This window comes from Neolamprologus brichardi, chromosome 7 (genome assembly GCF_056152115.1).
Source record: "Neolamprologus brichardi isolate AB-2024 chromosome 7, ASM5615211v1, whole genome shotgun sequence".
Lineage (NCBI taxonomy): Eukaryota > Metazoa > Chordata > Actinopteri > Cichliformes > Cichlidae > Neolamprologus > Neolamprologus brichardi.
The window spans coordinates 47,390,870-47,406,965 of record NC_142110.1 but is presented as its reverse complement, the minus strand read 5'-3'; the positions used below and the strand labels follow the sequence as shown (position 1 = coordinate 47,406,965).

The 16,096-nt window shown below is 39.4% G+C and overlaps 1 protein-coding gene across 2 annotated transcripts in view; it reads right to left on the bottom strand.

Moving 5' to 3' along the window:
- Window positions 1–15,467, bottom strand: part of rgs3a (regulator of G protein signaling 3a) — a 121,529-nt gene extending 106,062 nt beyond the window's left edge. The window contains exons 1-2 of one of the 2 annotated variants that reach the window (XM_006788973.3): window positions 15,221–15,467; window positions 45–112 (exon numbers count right to left, since the gene is read on the bottom strand). In XM_006788973.3, the coding sequence (XP_006789036.1) occupies window positions 45–59 (15 nt within the window). In that variant the 5' untranslated portion in view covers window positions 60–112; window positions 15,221–15,467. Of the gene's footprint in view, window positions 1–44; window positions 400–15,220 lie in introns of those variants that run through there. The other variant, XM_006788972.3, reaches the window with a different exon arrangement.
- Window positions 15,468–16,096: the final 629 nt, after the last annotated feature.

The window sequence follows — 16,096 nt, the reverse complement described above, 5'->3', positions numbered from 1 at the left end:
CACACAAAAAAAAAAAAAAGTAAGAAAGGTTTTATCACACTTACTGTTAAGCATTGCATATTCTCAGGCCGATTGGTCTCAGGGGCAGCACCATGGTTTGACAGCACAGCCTCTGAAATGTAGACAAAGGAATCACGGGCTGAGACAGTGCCTTTGGAGCACATTTCTCCTGTGCCAATGCAAAATGCCCCGCTGGATGTACAAAAATAAAGTCCTCAAACAGTTCTGAGAGTCCATAAAAGTCGCTCGCATAGATAACAAGCAATTATGGCAACAGTTGTCTGGAGCAGCCTTTGCTGGGCTGGGAAACTTCAGAGCGCACATAAAAGGCAAAAGAAAAAAAAAGAGAGCAGAAGAAGAAGAAGACAGGGCAGCCGCGAGAAGGAAAATCCGTAAGATGCGAGGATCCAACAAACTGCCCAAGAGAGGAATGGAAGTGAGAACAAGTGAGAGGGAGGGAAGAATAGAGGGAGGAAAGGAGGGAGGGGTGAAGAAGAGAAAAGCAACTCCTCTCTCACTCTATTATCCGTCTGTCACAGGGCTCCTAGGAAGTTGCTATGGTTACAGGGACTCACGCCTCAGTGTCCTTTTAACTATAGCTCATAAAGGCAGCATTCAGCTTTAGGCCATGATGCAGATCTCCCTCACTCGCTCTGTCTTTTTCTCTTTCTGTCTGTGCTTTTACTTCCGTTTACATCTCTCGCTTAATATGTACACCTTTCCTCACTCTCTTTCTTTGCCTCCCAAACTTCAGACAGAGCCACCCATTCGTCACCCTCCAACCGCTACCATCATCCCTTTGTTTGATGTGTCAATCCCCCTCCCCTTACCCCTCTCTTTATACTCTTGAGTCACACCCCTACCTCTCGCACCGTAGGAGAGGCGCGATCCTGTCTCAGACAGAAATTTTCAAAGTTTCAGCAAGCTCAGTCCAAACAGTCCCAGCGTAAATCAAAGAAAATAGCTGAGTAACTACTGATTTGCATTTTCTCCCCACTTACACATTTCACTCTTGCAATTGTGACATATTAGTAACTAAGCAAAGGTTTGTGCCACCCCTAATTTCTTTATGTTTTCCTATAAAATGGGAAATAGATGCAGTAAGTTGTTGAAATATGTAACATACATGAGTATGAAAGTCAGTATTCTGTATGATCACCTTTATTCTTTAACACAGTCTGAACACTTTTAGGCAAGCTAAGCAGTCTTCAGGAATAGCTCTCCAGGATTCTCTAAGGACAATCACAGCGCTTCTTTGGATTCTGGGTGCCTTTTGTTCTGTTCTTTGTCATGAGGATCCCACATTACTTCAATAACGTTGCAGTCCGAGATCTGGGGAGGCCAATCCCCAACTGACATTTTCATTGTGTATTTTTCTTTCCAGGTATGCTTTTAATGCATTGCAGTGATTTTTTTATGAACGTACTATATGATGCTGACGTCAATAAGAGACTTTCCACATGATGGTATTGCACAGTGGAGCAAAATTTGACTATACTTCTCTGCATTCATAATTCAGTTAATTTTGACGAGATGACCAACACCACTGGCTGAAATCGACCTCCAAACCATGACAGAGCCTCCACTGTTATAAAGATGTATTATCAAGACAAATATTTCGAATGCTACTGTAGAGTGGGGTTTTTTTTAAGCCCGCCCGCTACTTCTTCTTTTCAGACACACTGCACATTATCCCAACATATGCAACTAATTTTTAATATTAAAATATTAAAAATTCTGCTCTTTGGGAATCACCTTGTTGATGCAAAAATACGGTTTTATGCTGTCAGACTGTGTCATCTGTGGCATTTTTCACAGATTCAACAAAAGAAATGGTGCATGAAAACACAATTTAGTATAATCTTGAGTTTAGTTCCTTTTTATGCTTGAATGATTCATATGTCAGTGTTAGGTGGCTTAACAAAAAAACATTCCTCTAAAAATGGTTTGGTATAAAGACTGGAATGATATTGACTGAACTTCAGAAAACCAAGAGAACTGTAGTTTAAGACCACATTAAAAAATTATCAGGAAATCTGCCTCCTTAGAAGCAAAATATAAAGTAATGAGAGGTTTTTGCATGGTACTGCATTATTTATCTGTCATACAGGGTGATGAGTGGAACTTGGGGGTAGGGGTTGTTTGTTTGTTTTTTAATGAAAGGTAACTTTATTATACATGCATGAAAAAAAATTAAGCACTTCTCAACATTCTGGACACAGTTTCCTGTGTAACCCTGTTGTAGTTTTTAAGTAAATCTATTAGCTGTGAGTCTGAAAGTTCCTGGGGTCTGGCAAAAAAGAGGGGCTAACCTGGCTGGCTTTAAGCCCAGAAGAGAAGCCTTTTGTCTGGGTAAGACATAAGTAGCACAGGCCATATGAGGGTAGAGGCATGTGGCAGCTAGCAGTGAGAAATATCCAACATGATTGAAGGGAAAGAAAGTGGTACAATGCCACATGGAAACAGTGGATAGTGGGAAAAGTACACACTAGACAAATTCAAGAAAATGTGGGGAAAGGTAGCAGAAGGGAGAAGTTGAATATTTGAGAAAGACAGGCAATGACAAGAGGGGGAAAAAACAAAAAGAAAGAGAAGGCAAGAGTGAAAAAAGAAAAAAAGAGAATTCAAAAGGTGCTGGCAGTGCATCGCTGTTGAGTCAGCCAGTGTCAGATCTGCCAGAACACTGAAGCCTTTGACTTTGCTTAAGTCCCTCATTGCAACACTCAATCACTTGACATCCAGGCCCTTTTTATTCACCTGCTGTCACCCACAAACAAACACTTGATGAAGAGAGCAGAAAGGCCAAGAAAAGAGGCGAATGTCTCCACTTCACTTTGGAAGTATCTCGAGATCAACTCAAGCAGCAGCAAACACTGTGTAAAATGCTTAAAAATTAGCACAGCTAACTGCCAACAGAATAGGAGTAGCAAAAGTATGTTTTAAAGATATTTAAACACACATGAGGTTTTGTGAGCAGCAGGTTATGATTTTTGCTCACTATTCAAGATGTTTAAGTCTGATATCCTGAATAACTTTGTGGGAGATTTGATATGGTGAGTTTATGGACTAAATGAAAACAGTCATGTTCAATGCATATTTTTAAGGGTGTAATCATCTTTCAATATCAAATAGCTGAAAACAAATAATAAAACGTAAAATACATTTTTTGAAAAAGCACACCATTGAAAAACATTATTTAATGTTAATTTGAGCTGAAATAATCATTGGTAAATAAAAACAAAAACAAAATCAGTTTTTGAATTTCACTAAAGTAAAGAGCCATTTTTTTAAAAGGTAACATAAATTATGGTAATAATTGAAAACAGTACAATTAAAGCTCTACTCATTTACAAAAACAAATCTAGGGAGTGTAATATATTCTGTAATTGTATTAGTTTAAAAACAGATCAGTTTCAAGATGATTTTGACATTTCCGTCATAATACATTTGAAGGAAATACTGTGTATGTTGAGATTAGGCTAATCTCAGATTTTTAAAAAAATGAAGGAGTTTAAATGCAGTCAGGATCATTTAAATGTTACTGACTTTGTAATCTTCTAAAATAAAAATGATCATTTTAGATGTGAGAATTGACGGTATTCCAACTCTCACTTTTATTGTTGTCAAAACCTATTTTATATACACACTGCTTGATGTAGAAAGTGACTTTTGCCATGGCTGAACAAAGGTTTCGATTTATTGAACAACTAGAGTGGAATGTTTTAAAGCTGGGATCAGTGAACAAGCAGCCCTTATTCTGTGCTTGTCGTTATCTACACAACAAGAGTAAGTAAAACAACTATGCACACACACACACACACACACACACACACACACACACACACACACACACACACACACACAAACCACCAGAGGTCTTTATAATGCAGTATGATTTACGTTTGATAGGATACCTTCTGGTACAAAAAGCTGCACAGCTGTCGGGGAATGACAGTCTCAGTGATTCAAGATTCAAACATTTCTTAAGCGTGATGACATCAAGATGACCTCTACCACAGTCTGTGTAAAAGAAAAAAACTAAACAAATCCCTCAGGCAGAGATGTTGTTTGTAGGTTAGATGAAATGTGCACGTCTGTCTGAGTAATGCTGCTTTAGTTTACCCAGTTTTGGGTTTTGTATTTTGCATTTGTTGTACAAACAGGATATTTTGGGTTTAAACTGGATATCACTTCAATCTGAGTTTATGGGTGGTTCTGGTAAATAGTTGTGTGACTCACCACAGAGCTGAATGCAGTGTGGTGCTCAACGGAGTCTTTATTGGTCAGTGGACAAATTGATTCTCAGGGAAAGACAAGACACAAAGAGGTAGGGCAGCAAAAGTTGGATCCGTATTATATATATAACAGTATTATAGTTACTGTCATAATTATTGTGTTGGGTAAACATATATAACATATCCATGATGCATATCTGTCTAACTACTTGACTGCATGCTGTTCTGTCGTCCTGTCATTGGTGTTTAACTGAAAGCACTTTCTGTGTCATTATTTCATCCATCCTTTCCTCAGTCTACGCCTAGTTGCCACCAGACCTTTTCCAGGACATAAGTAACATCCAAGCAGCAAGCTCCAGGGCTTAAAAATTAAGCTAATGTGAAAGTGTATTCAAATTAGTCCCATTAGACTTTGTTAAAATGCCAAGCTTTACATCAGAAATAAACAAAAACAGCCTGGCACAACAACGGTTAGTATCTGTAACTAGTTTCCTACCTTTTAATCGTAAAAAACTGTGAATTATTTCTATGACTTACTCACTTAAATTGTATTAAAGCTTAAAGTTATACATTATTAGGGTACCACATGTCACTTCGAGCGACAGGTGGGTGTTAACACAGGCAGCTGTACTGCTCGGTCAACTGAACTGGACTCAACCATGTTTGTACTTTTCTATTTTGTGCTCCTTCCTCCTGATGTTGCTGTCCACTGGGATTGCCACATCTATTACAACTGCAGGCTTCTGCTCCTTGTCAACAAGCACTATGTCTGTTTGGTTTGCCAGCAGCTGCTGGTCTGTCTGGAACTTTAAGTCCCACAGGACCTTAGCACTGTTGTTTTTAAACGACCTTCAGTGGTGTCTCCCATTGGGAGCTGGGTACTTCTATGTTGTTCCTATACACTATCTCAGACAGGATATGCCTCTCCAAGTACAGCCTGCAACCTGGGTCCTGTCGACTCTGGATCTGGTGCTTAGGGCTTGTTCTTGTGTTGCCATGATCAGAGCTTCTGTCCTTTCCTTTATGTCAGCCTTTTCCTGATAGCTCATCTCAGCGGGGGCCATCTCCCTATATTTGTGAACACTTCACATTTCTTCCTAGATTATTCCTGGATTGAGGTTTTGGCACTCACTAATCCTCATTCTTGCTATTTCCATAGTTTTTTGAGCCTAAGAATCCTGGATGTTGGATGTAGACCTCCATGCGTTGTGAGGAGTTTTGGGGTCTTGACATTAGTGGCATCTACTTCCTCCTATGGCCAGCTTATTATTCCAGCTGGGTACCAAATGGTCAATGGGGTGCATGCACTGATGGCTTGGAGTTTACTCCTCCTGCTGAACTGGTTTCCCAGCACCTGTCATATCTTCTGGAGGTATTTGGCTTCTGTTGACCTTTGTGCATCTTTATCCTGGTCCCTGTTAACCTGTAGGATACCCAGGTACTTGTAGCTGTCCTGCATCTCCGCTATTCTGCCCTCTTAGTTTATTTCAAACATTTAAAAGAACAAAGTATTGCTATTGACATATATCAACATTCAACAAACCAATACAACCCAAAACGAAATACCTGATATATCAATTTTCTGTATATACTGTAAGTAACTCATATATTATGCTAAGGGATGCTAGTGTACTTGTGTGTTCAGATTTGGTCACTTCTGGCTCCAAAAAACAAAAACTCAAAACCTAAGGTTTCAAATTGTCCCTATGGAAGTTTTTCATTTTTCTGAGAAACTGGACATTGAGGGTCATTATCTATTCACAGAGTCATTCCTGTCATCACACTGAAAGAAAGCACAGTGAAATTTCTGCCACAGATTTCAACAGATAATAACGTCTTTATTTTTAAGAATAATCTCTACAGACAGTGGATGAGATGTCTATATAACAAAACTTTCTGTGGAAAACGAAGGCTAACTTTATGATAGTGTTATTATAATAAGACAGATGTGCCATATATTATAATATGTATATATTTTGTTTACAAACCTAAAACCTTTGTTTCTGTTGAGCTAACATGAGATGCAAAAAAAACCCCATTTCTACCCAATCAGAGTGAGAGGTTCAAAAACATCTACAACCACTAAATGAGAGGACTTTCAAAAGTCAGAAGATTATTACCTATTCTAATGCACAATTTCACACATTTCATTTACTAGCTGGTGCTTGAAGATGTGTTTCTTTCTCTATTATCTTGTAAAGGGGTAAAAGTGCACATAAGTAACTAGAGGTCAGCAAAATAATATGAAAAAATATAAACCATACAATTCAAACAACATCATCCTTGCTGTTAGACAGAGGTTATAAACACCTTGTACAGTGACTGTACAGTGACTACAGTGAGTGTACAGTCTTATCCACTTTTCTTCTTCACCCCCTCCCTCTCCTGTTTCCTATATAAAGACGCTGCCTAGCTGTCACTCCTACTGAGGCTGGCCAACAAAGAAACGCTTCAGCTTATGTCCTGCCCACAATATTGAGCTTAACAGAAAACAAAACTTTTTATTCATGTTTTAATCACATTTCCATTGCATTGGGGGCAATTTTAATGATCTGTCACCGTCTGTTTTGACTCTTTAGCTATTCTGTTTGATTGCATGACAAAATTACATTAAAAAGTAACATGAAGCCTTAGGTAGACTACAGCAATACATCTGTAAGAACATAAAGGCTATATTCCTTTTTGCAAATACACTTACTGGACACTTTATTAGTAACACAATGATAGTACTATGTTGAACCTCTTTTTGTCTTCAGAACTGTTTTAACTATTTGTGCTTTGATTATTTGTGGCGCAGATTCAACAAGGTGCTGGAAATATTACACCACATACCACAGGCGCTCTACTGGACTGAGATCTGATGACTGTGGAAGTCATTTGAGTACAGCGTACATTGTAATTTTCAAGAAACCAGTTTTTGTGACATAGCATGTTGCCACGCTCAATGCAGCCATCAGAAGATGGCTAAGGAAAGGCAATATCAATCTTGAAAGGCGCATCCCATCCAGATGTTGTCTTTTTCAGAGAAGGCCTTGCATATTTCATCAAGACAATGTTAAACTACATACTGCATCTATTACAAGGCATGGTAGTCCAGATCTTTCACCAACTGGTGCGCCAATAAATGAAGAAAAGAGAGAACATCCTCACCCAAAAGTCCAGCAGCTGGCCTCCTCCATTTCCAGACATTTATCCACTGTTGTTAAAAAAGAGGGGATACTACACAACAGTAAACACTGTCCCAGCTTTTATGTGACATGTTGCCAAAATCAAAATCAATATGCGGCAATACTTTTCTTAAAATGACACATTTTGTCATTTTCACATTCTATTGTGAATAAAATATCGATTTATGGGATTTCGATTTTACACAGCATCCTAACTTTTTTAGAAATAGTCTTCTAAATAGATGTGCAGCAAATGAAATGTGTGTTTGCTCAGAAACGATAAATACCAGAAAAACCAGAAAAAGTCAAACACATTTTAAAAATCACACAAGAATAATACATATTTCTAAAACAAAAGGTGAGTGTTGACCTAATTCTTCTTGACCTCAGCAACAGCTGAGAAACCCGCTCACGATTATTGCACGATGCCAGATTGAATAAGACAATATGATGACTTCTGGGCCCTCTGGTCAGCTGGACAGTAATGACAGACACATTTCATTTCCTGTTTCTGTCCTGAGCAAGGGAAGACAGCCAGAAAGGATTATGTCAGATTGCTGTTGATTCAGTGTTGCCTGATTGTCCCTGATTCAGATTGGGGGGAAAAGGATTTAAGGAGAAAAAACATAGAAATGTTTAGAGGTTGGGATTTTTAAAAAGTCCCTAGAAATCTCCAGTTTGAATAGTGCCTACAAATTCAAGAAATTCAACAGCATCTTCATCATGTTCAGCAGTAATAGTGTTACACTTTTTTACAGCACTGGATACTTTGATGATATTTGGAGTTATTTTATGTTTATTCTATACTGCATTTGGTGTATTAATTCCTGTTATTGACTTTTTGGTTTAATGCACATTGCTAGCATAATACATTATTGCATTTTTTTTAAGCTTTCCTTGCAATCGTCTACATCGATTTTATCATCTGTCTACATTTGTTTAACTTGACAAGCACTATAATGTGACTTTTAAAAACGACTGCTATAAATGAGCAATAATGTTACTATAAAGTAAAATAGTTAAACCAAAAAGATCATCAACAGTACTAATGAACACGTGAATCAGAAAAGTCTTTCTGTGACAGATCTACTTCTCCTGTCACAGAAAAATGAAAATAAACTAAAATGGGAATTGGTGGAGAGGAATTTAGTTAATATGTGTTTAAAGTAGTTTTATTGTTAAGATGAAACAAAAAAAATTCACAACTCTGACCCAACTGCAGCGTCTGTGTACACTAGGGCGACCAGGTGTCCCACTTTATAGAGGGAGTGCACATCATTTTTATTCCTTGTCCCCCTGTTCCACATATTGAGACAGTGGCCCACATTCTGATTGACTCTAGCCTGCAATACACTTTTCCAAAGTCTGGCTTTTAGTCAATGTACGTAAAGAAAGCAGGGAAAGCTTTCATCATAGTCAAGAGCAGGTTATCCTGTGTTTTGCTGCCAGTGGAGAAAACTTAACAAAGTCACAAGTGATGTGCATTTTGGCCGAACATGATGGAAACAGAATGAAAATAAAAGAACAAAAAATCCCCGAAAACTACATATAATTGGGTGAAGCTGTTGGAAGGCACTTCCTTTGCTTTTTTGCCAGGGTTATTTTTCAATTTTGTGTGAGGGGAAACATGGTATAAAGTGACATGGAACGTGTGAGTCATAAATGGTTCAGAAGTCAGGTGTGCCCATAAGAGACGTACAGATATGTAGCTGCATTCCTACTGAAGCCCAAAGACGATTACAAGACAATTACAGTATTGCTTAGAACCAACTTAAGCTTCCTTTTATGCCTGTTATACTTAGTTGGTGAGAGAGCTGGAAAATTGGCTACCTCTTAGCACTACTGTGTTTTAACACTGTGCCCCCAAAACACTACTACTCCCTTTTCCTTTTTTTGGGATGTGCTTGTCTTAGTGTACGCTGTCAGAGTACAAGTTTGAAAAGGTTTCCTTTCTTATTTTGTTTTTTCTTTATTTGATTCCACAATGTGTGTACCCATCAGCTCTCCTAGAGCAACCGCCTGTCTCCTGGAATCTCCCCCATGCTCTTGAGACTGTGCAGGGAGACACAGCAAACCTTCTGGCGATGGCATGTGTTGATGTGCCATCCCGGAGGAGTTCCGCATATCGCCTCATGCCACCAGTAGTGACACTGACCTGAGTCTAATGCAAAACTGGTGAAAACGAGGAGGGAGAAAGTGTCAAAAATGTCCTCCAACTCTAAACCCATTCTCATTGTCAATGAGGTTGTCTCATTGTCTCCCCTCTAGTGCACATGTTGTTAATTTTATTACCACCAACACAGCTGATACTGATCAACAACCCCCTCTGCTACTTAACTGGCTGGATCAATATCCCAGAAGTTTAACTGACTTGATGCTTTACTTTAAAACGTGTTGCTTTCCTCTTTTTGAGCACTGTCAGACCTGTCAGTATGCTGATATGAGACAATCCACAGAGCTTGTCGGCTTCCTCCCATCTCGTTCACTTACTTCTGCCTACTTTCTGCAGACTCGAAATGTCTGCCTATCAAATTAATTCAGATTTACTTCATGTACATGTGCCATCTCAGTTTCTTGCCTCTGACCCACATTGAAGTGTCCGCCCACTTTAGATTGAACTCCATGCTATTAGTAGGCTGCAGAGATTCATGGTTGGGATGCAACTAAATGCCAAACACACCCACGGTCAGACTGTGCATGCATCTGTCTGCACCTCTTATTAGTGTCATTATGTGACAAGTTAGGTGGGAGAGACTACACTTTTATTACAGGCCTTTTCCCTCAGTGGATATATTGACTTGTGTGACATACTGTTAGTGATACCTCTGTTGTGCTCAAAGCTCTCGATACCAGGACAGCAAACCTAAATTAGCTCAGTGGAATTAATTTTATTCACGATAGCTTTGCTCTTTCACGTCTGGTCAGTCAGTTTTCTGAGAAACATTCTTGCAGTCAGGTCAAAAAGTCTGGTAACCTCACTTCATCCAATTCAAACCTGAGCAGAGATTTAAATAAGCAGTGATTTTATGATGGCAGCTTTCATCCATCAAATGTGACTTTCATTTCACCTTTGTCTTATTGTGTGGGTTAAATAACAGCCGACAGTGTCAACACAGCACAATGTGTAGCGCAGATTGGAGCCTTTGGGGTCAAGTGCTTCATTCAAGCTCAAGTAGCTGTAAGCCTAGGGTCAGGTTCACCCTTCAGAGCGCACGGCAGATGTATGGCCCGTCAAACATTCAGTACACAACCTTGCAAAGATCGTGCACACACGCAAACTCCTCGCCAGTGTTGACCAGAACAAATATACAGCAAACACACTTCCCCCTCCCCCACACTCATGCCCACCCCCCTCCAATATACGTTTATAATCACACAGTGTCCGTTTTAATCTGCTGATCTAAAGGCGCGGCGTGCCATCTGGGAAAGCTTGGCAGTGTTTATGTACGCTTGTGCACTTTGTCTGGGTCCCCGTTCGTCTATCCTAAAACAGTGAAACAAATGTGAGTATGATGCAGATGACACACTTATTAAGCACAAACCCAGAGGGTGCTCTGCTATTTTTCGCTTTCACGGACATACAGACCACCTGACCCACATCGTAAGCTTGTTGGTGCATTAACCATGGTCAAAAGCACACACACGTACATGTCACTCTGGGTCAGCTGTCTCTATTGACACACTACGCTCAAGCTAAAAAAAAAAAAAAGCAGAAGTATGAGATTTTTAGCTTCTTTCTTAATATTAATCAATAAATGCAGAGGTATGGATTAAAGCACCGAAGTAACACATTCCTTATTTTGTGCTTTTGTGTTTCATCTCACATAAATGTATCAACCACGTATTTAGAGGATAAGCTCTGGATACATCAGGTATCACGCCTCATCTCACAAAAAGTTGTTTAGCTGCCATTCATGCACAGCTTAAGATGGCGGCCTTTTTGTTGTAGCCCTACAGTGTAAATAGCTGTCAACGCTAAGCGATGGATAGATTTTGTTGTGGAAGCATTCATGAGAAAATTCTGTCCCTGCCAACAAAGTAAAGGAAGCAAAAATTTGGACAATCTGATACTTCAATTGTCAAACTATGATTCCAAATAGTCTCTCTACTGTGGCAGTTTTTTAATACCTTTTTGATTCGTGTAAATATGTTTTTTAAAAAAAGTGAATGGACGGACAGACGGACGGATGGATGGATGTTTTTAAAAGCACCGATATCATGTTTTGACCACATATCACATTTTGAAAATGTACATTAAATGTATTTATTCATTGTTGGTTTTTATTTTTTGGTCTTCTGGTCAATAATTTCTCTGAAGAAGCACATAAAGTTTTCTTCCTCATCAGGTCAGCTTGATGGTGCTTCATGCGCACATGGCTGCCAGTCTCATAAATGCAGTTTAGCATATTTCTGCATCCAGGGATTTGGCCTGGCACAGCCAAGGCTCTGCGATGGCACAGGTCTCTGAGTGAGGGATTAGTCAGACACACTGATCCAAACTGTGCACCTCTGGTGAGAGTCTGTGGACATTAACATGGATTAACTTGCTGACCAGTAAAATGCTTGTTTCAACAGAAGAGGTTTGCTAATAAACTGCGACATTCTTTCAAAGTGAATTTGGTATTGTGGCATTATTGGAGCGTAGCTGTTAACATGCAATGCCTTTGAAGTCAAGAGCAGGTATGGAGATATTTTTGATCTCAGCTTCTGATCAGCTCAGTCTTTGAACTGTTTAGACTGGTTTGACAAAATTACCTAAAAAGGAAATTTTGCATTACTATGCAAATATACAACAAGTTTGTCAGACTAAGCACATTTTCCACAACACAAAAGTCAGATGAGAGACTTTTTCTTAAGTGGAGTTAAACAGCAAAGCAAGTAAGCATAGAGTTTGGGTGCTATTAACTTTTCTTTTGTAGCTAAAGTTGAATTCTTAAGTCTAACTAAAATGTTCTTGGTTTTTGGATTGTTGTTTTTTACATACAACAATGAATAACATCATAAACCCTGAAAAAAACAACATCTGGATGCGAGCATACATTGCTCTACAGCATTTATATACTTTTCAGCATTGCTGGTGGGTTTCCAGATGTGTAAGCTGCCAATTTCATAGGCTCTAATTCACCCTCATACCATCAGAGGTGCAGCCTTTGAATTCAGCACTCAAAACAAGTCGGGTATGCCCTCTCACTTTTATTCTAGAGGACACAGCATTCACAGAACAGTTTTCCACTTTACCTCAGTCCATATTAAATGAGCTGTCAACAGAAGGCGCTGTGTTTCTGGATCACGTTCACATATGGCTTCTTCTTTGCACGATGGAGCTTTAACCTGGATTTGTGGATGGCACGGTAAACTGTGTTCACAGAAGATTATTTCTGGAAGTGTTCCTGATCCCATGCAGTGATTTCCATAACAGCATCATGCCTGTTTTTGATGAAGTGCTAGCTGAGGGCCCAAAGATCACATGCATCCAACACTAATCTTTGGCCTTGTAACCTTCACTCTCTCCAGATTCTCTGAATCTGTTGATGACATTATGCACTGTACATAATGAGATATTCAAGGTCTTCATAATTTTACATTGAGCAACATTACACTTTTTGTACCACTTACATTTCCAGCCTTTTGTTGCCCCCCATCTCAAACTTTAACGAGACGTGATGCTGCATCGAAATCAAAATGAGTTCATATTTTTCAAAAAGTCGTGCAATTTCTCAGGTTTTTTTTTTTTCAAATTTCTCATTTGATCTTTCCTATTTTCTCTCTATTTTGTTTACCTTTTATACTGTATCAGTAGGAATAAAATATTTACATGATTGGCATGGTTACTGCACGGTTTGACTCACCCTTGTATAACGCCCACCGCCTGGTGAAAGAGTGCGCGCAGGCGGCCATAACATGATGACCGATTTCATCAACCAACGACAACTCACAAACAACTACAGCTGGCACCCAGTTACAACAAAAACATTACTCTGACTTTGAAATAAATATGCAAAAACAATCGTCAACCTCAAGGTTGTCTTTTAACTCAGCTTTCACTTTGAGAACAAAAGAAACAGAAACAGACAGTAACAATCTGCTCCCGGAAAATAATCAAATACAGTGAAGGATGTTGTTTCTACATTGTTAGGCTTCTAAGACACCAGCAGACAGAGAGACTTAGAGAGTAAGAAAAGAAACATGATGATGCAGTAAAATGACAAATTGGTCTTGAGTCCAAAGCTTTACAAGAATACGGTGAGCCTGCCAAAACTCTCTGTATGCCCCACCCCAATCCTATTATTTCAGGGTCTTCATTAAGGATATGCTGTACTGTATAAAATTCAAAGCAGTGATACAAACAAGTTATTTAGTAAAAGCCTTATAATGATTTGCTTCAGAATGAGATAAAAGACAAAACAGAAGAAAAATGGCAGAGACATCATAGTGAATAACAAACAGGGAAATCAGAGAAAACATGGGGACAAGTGTACAAAAATACAAGTGTGACAGAGATGTGTGAAATGAAACTGACAGAGAAAATGAGGCGAAAGGATGTTCAAAAAACACATGAATAATCAGTGTGAAAGGCACAAAATAAAAATGGCCAAGAACAGAGGGGAGAGAGAAATAGGGAGAAGATGGAAGCACGCTGAGTGATATTGTAATGAATGAGGCTCGGGTCATTCCCATGTTAGTGTATGTCACGCTGCAGCAGTGCCTCCATGGCCTACATTCTGCCAGCTGGCAATGCACGAGTGCATTCATGAGTGTGCACTTCCACTCACACAAACACACAAACAGAGATCAGTTGAGACAGGAGCGGGGCAATATTGCCAATGGAAAAGACGAAAACAGTCTACACTCACTCATGCAAACATGTAGTTTTTACTTCGTTCGCTCTTTCTTTTTTTTTCCTTTCTCGTTTTTGAAGCAATGTGCTGTGAAATAAAGATGTTGAAACTTCCTAAATAGCTCTTTCTCAACATCTATTTCTGGTTTGGCTAAATTAAAAAAAACCTTCCAGTTTACAAACCCCAAAAAGAACAATTTGCCTATGAGCACAAGTCAGGATTCCCTCATGCAAGGTTGGTAATGGTTTCCTGATGCCTGAGTATTACCCAATCTGATGCCCCAGTTCCATCTACAGCAGCATAAAACTAATTTTAAAGTTGCATGAGGCAGATTAGCCTAGTTCAGCCAAGTGGTATGAATTGGGATAGGTTAGCTAACGTCTCACGATATCACCGTCATTCTCATAACCCAGAACGTGAATATGAAAAAGGAAAGTTGGCAGCATCACTGAGAGAGGAGAAGGCGAGTGTTGTTGGGGGTGAACAAGAGTACGTCTAGCTCTGTGTGCTGATGTGAAAGGTTTGTGCAAGTGTGTACAAAAGAGATAGGGTCACAATGATACTGGGGACTCAATCCCAGTATTACTAATCCTCTGAAAGGGAAAACTAAGCTCCTTAAAGGTTCCCCAGTGGAGCGACCACTTTAGCCCAGCACGAGAAAATTAGATGAGAATTGACAGATTATGATCACACGCACAGTAACAAAGAGAGATTAAAAGTAATATGAGCAACCAAAGAAGCACACAGAAGAGGAACAAGGGCACAAAAGAAGGTATAAAAGAAAAAAATGTCTAAAAATGTGGGAAGTATATTTAAGAAGGAGAAAGAAGTTAGGGGAGATTGCACACATCTCTGCAGCATCCTCAAAACAAGCCACGCTGGTCCACGCGGCAAATGCAGTGCTGTTTCCAGCATAACGTGCAACTTCAGAATACATGTAAAGTGAGTACATTCAAGTATGACAACACGGACTACTCACCTATTCTAGGCTGCTCTCATGGCTGGCACAGAGAAGCATCACTCCAACATGCACACACCACCAGCAGCACCAACTACGAGTGAGTGCAAACATAAGTAGGAAGAGAAGGAGCACTCAAAGGTGGTGAGAAGAGAAAAAATAGATTTCCAAACAAATGTGTCTGTGAGCGGGGTGTGCGAGTGTTTGTGTGTATGTGTGTGTGTGTTGGATGTGTAAGGGGGGATCCACTCCAGCAGCGAATGGTATCGGAGCGCCCTGTCTCTCTCCCCCTCTCTCTCTCTCTCACTCTGGCAACTGTGACACGTCAGGGTTTCATCCAGACCCCTCCCTCCTTCCCACTCTCTCCCTGTCTTTCTCTCGTTCGCTCTTCCAATCCCTCTCTTTGACTCTCTTAATCCCTCGCATCCCCAGCCTCCCAATCTGAAGACAGATAAAGACTCCGAGCTGTGAGACTAGCACACACGTACATATAAGAATAAGTGGCCGAGCCCTGTTTAACCATCACACACTGGCCATGAGAAAAATTTTATTCTTATGTCACATTTATTTTCTATACTTTTACCAACTTTAATGGTGTTTTCACTGGTTGAGATTTAATAAGTCAGGGTTTAATTTTAACGAAAAACGTGTTACTTACAAAAACTGAAACAATACGTACTTATATGTGAGAGGATTAGGGAAACTGAAAAAAAACATATTTCAAATATATTTTTGTTTTTCTGTTGGTTTAAAATTCTGATTTTGCAGTGAAAAAAAACTAGTTTTAATTCTAATATAATAATAATAATGCTTCTTAAAAGTCTGAGTTCAGAATTCCAGCAATCAGTCAGGATGACATTAATCTCAGATGTTTGATTTGTTTGTTGTTCTCAAAAA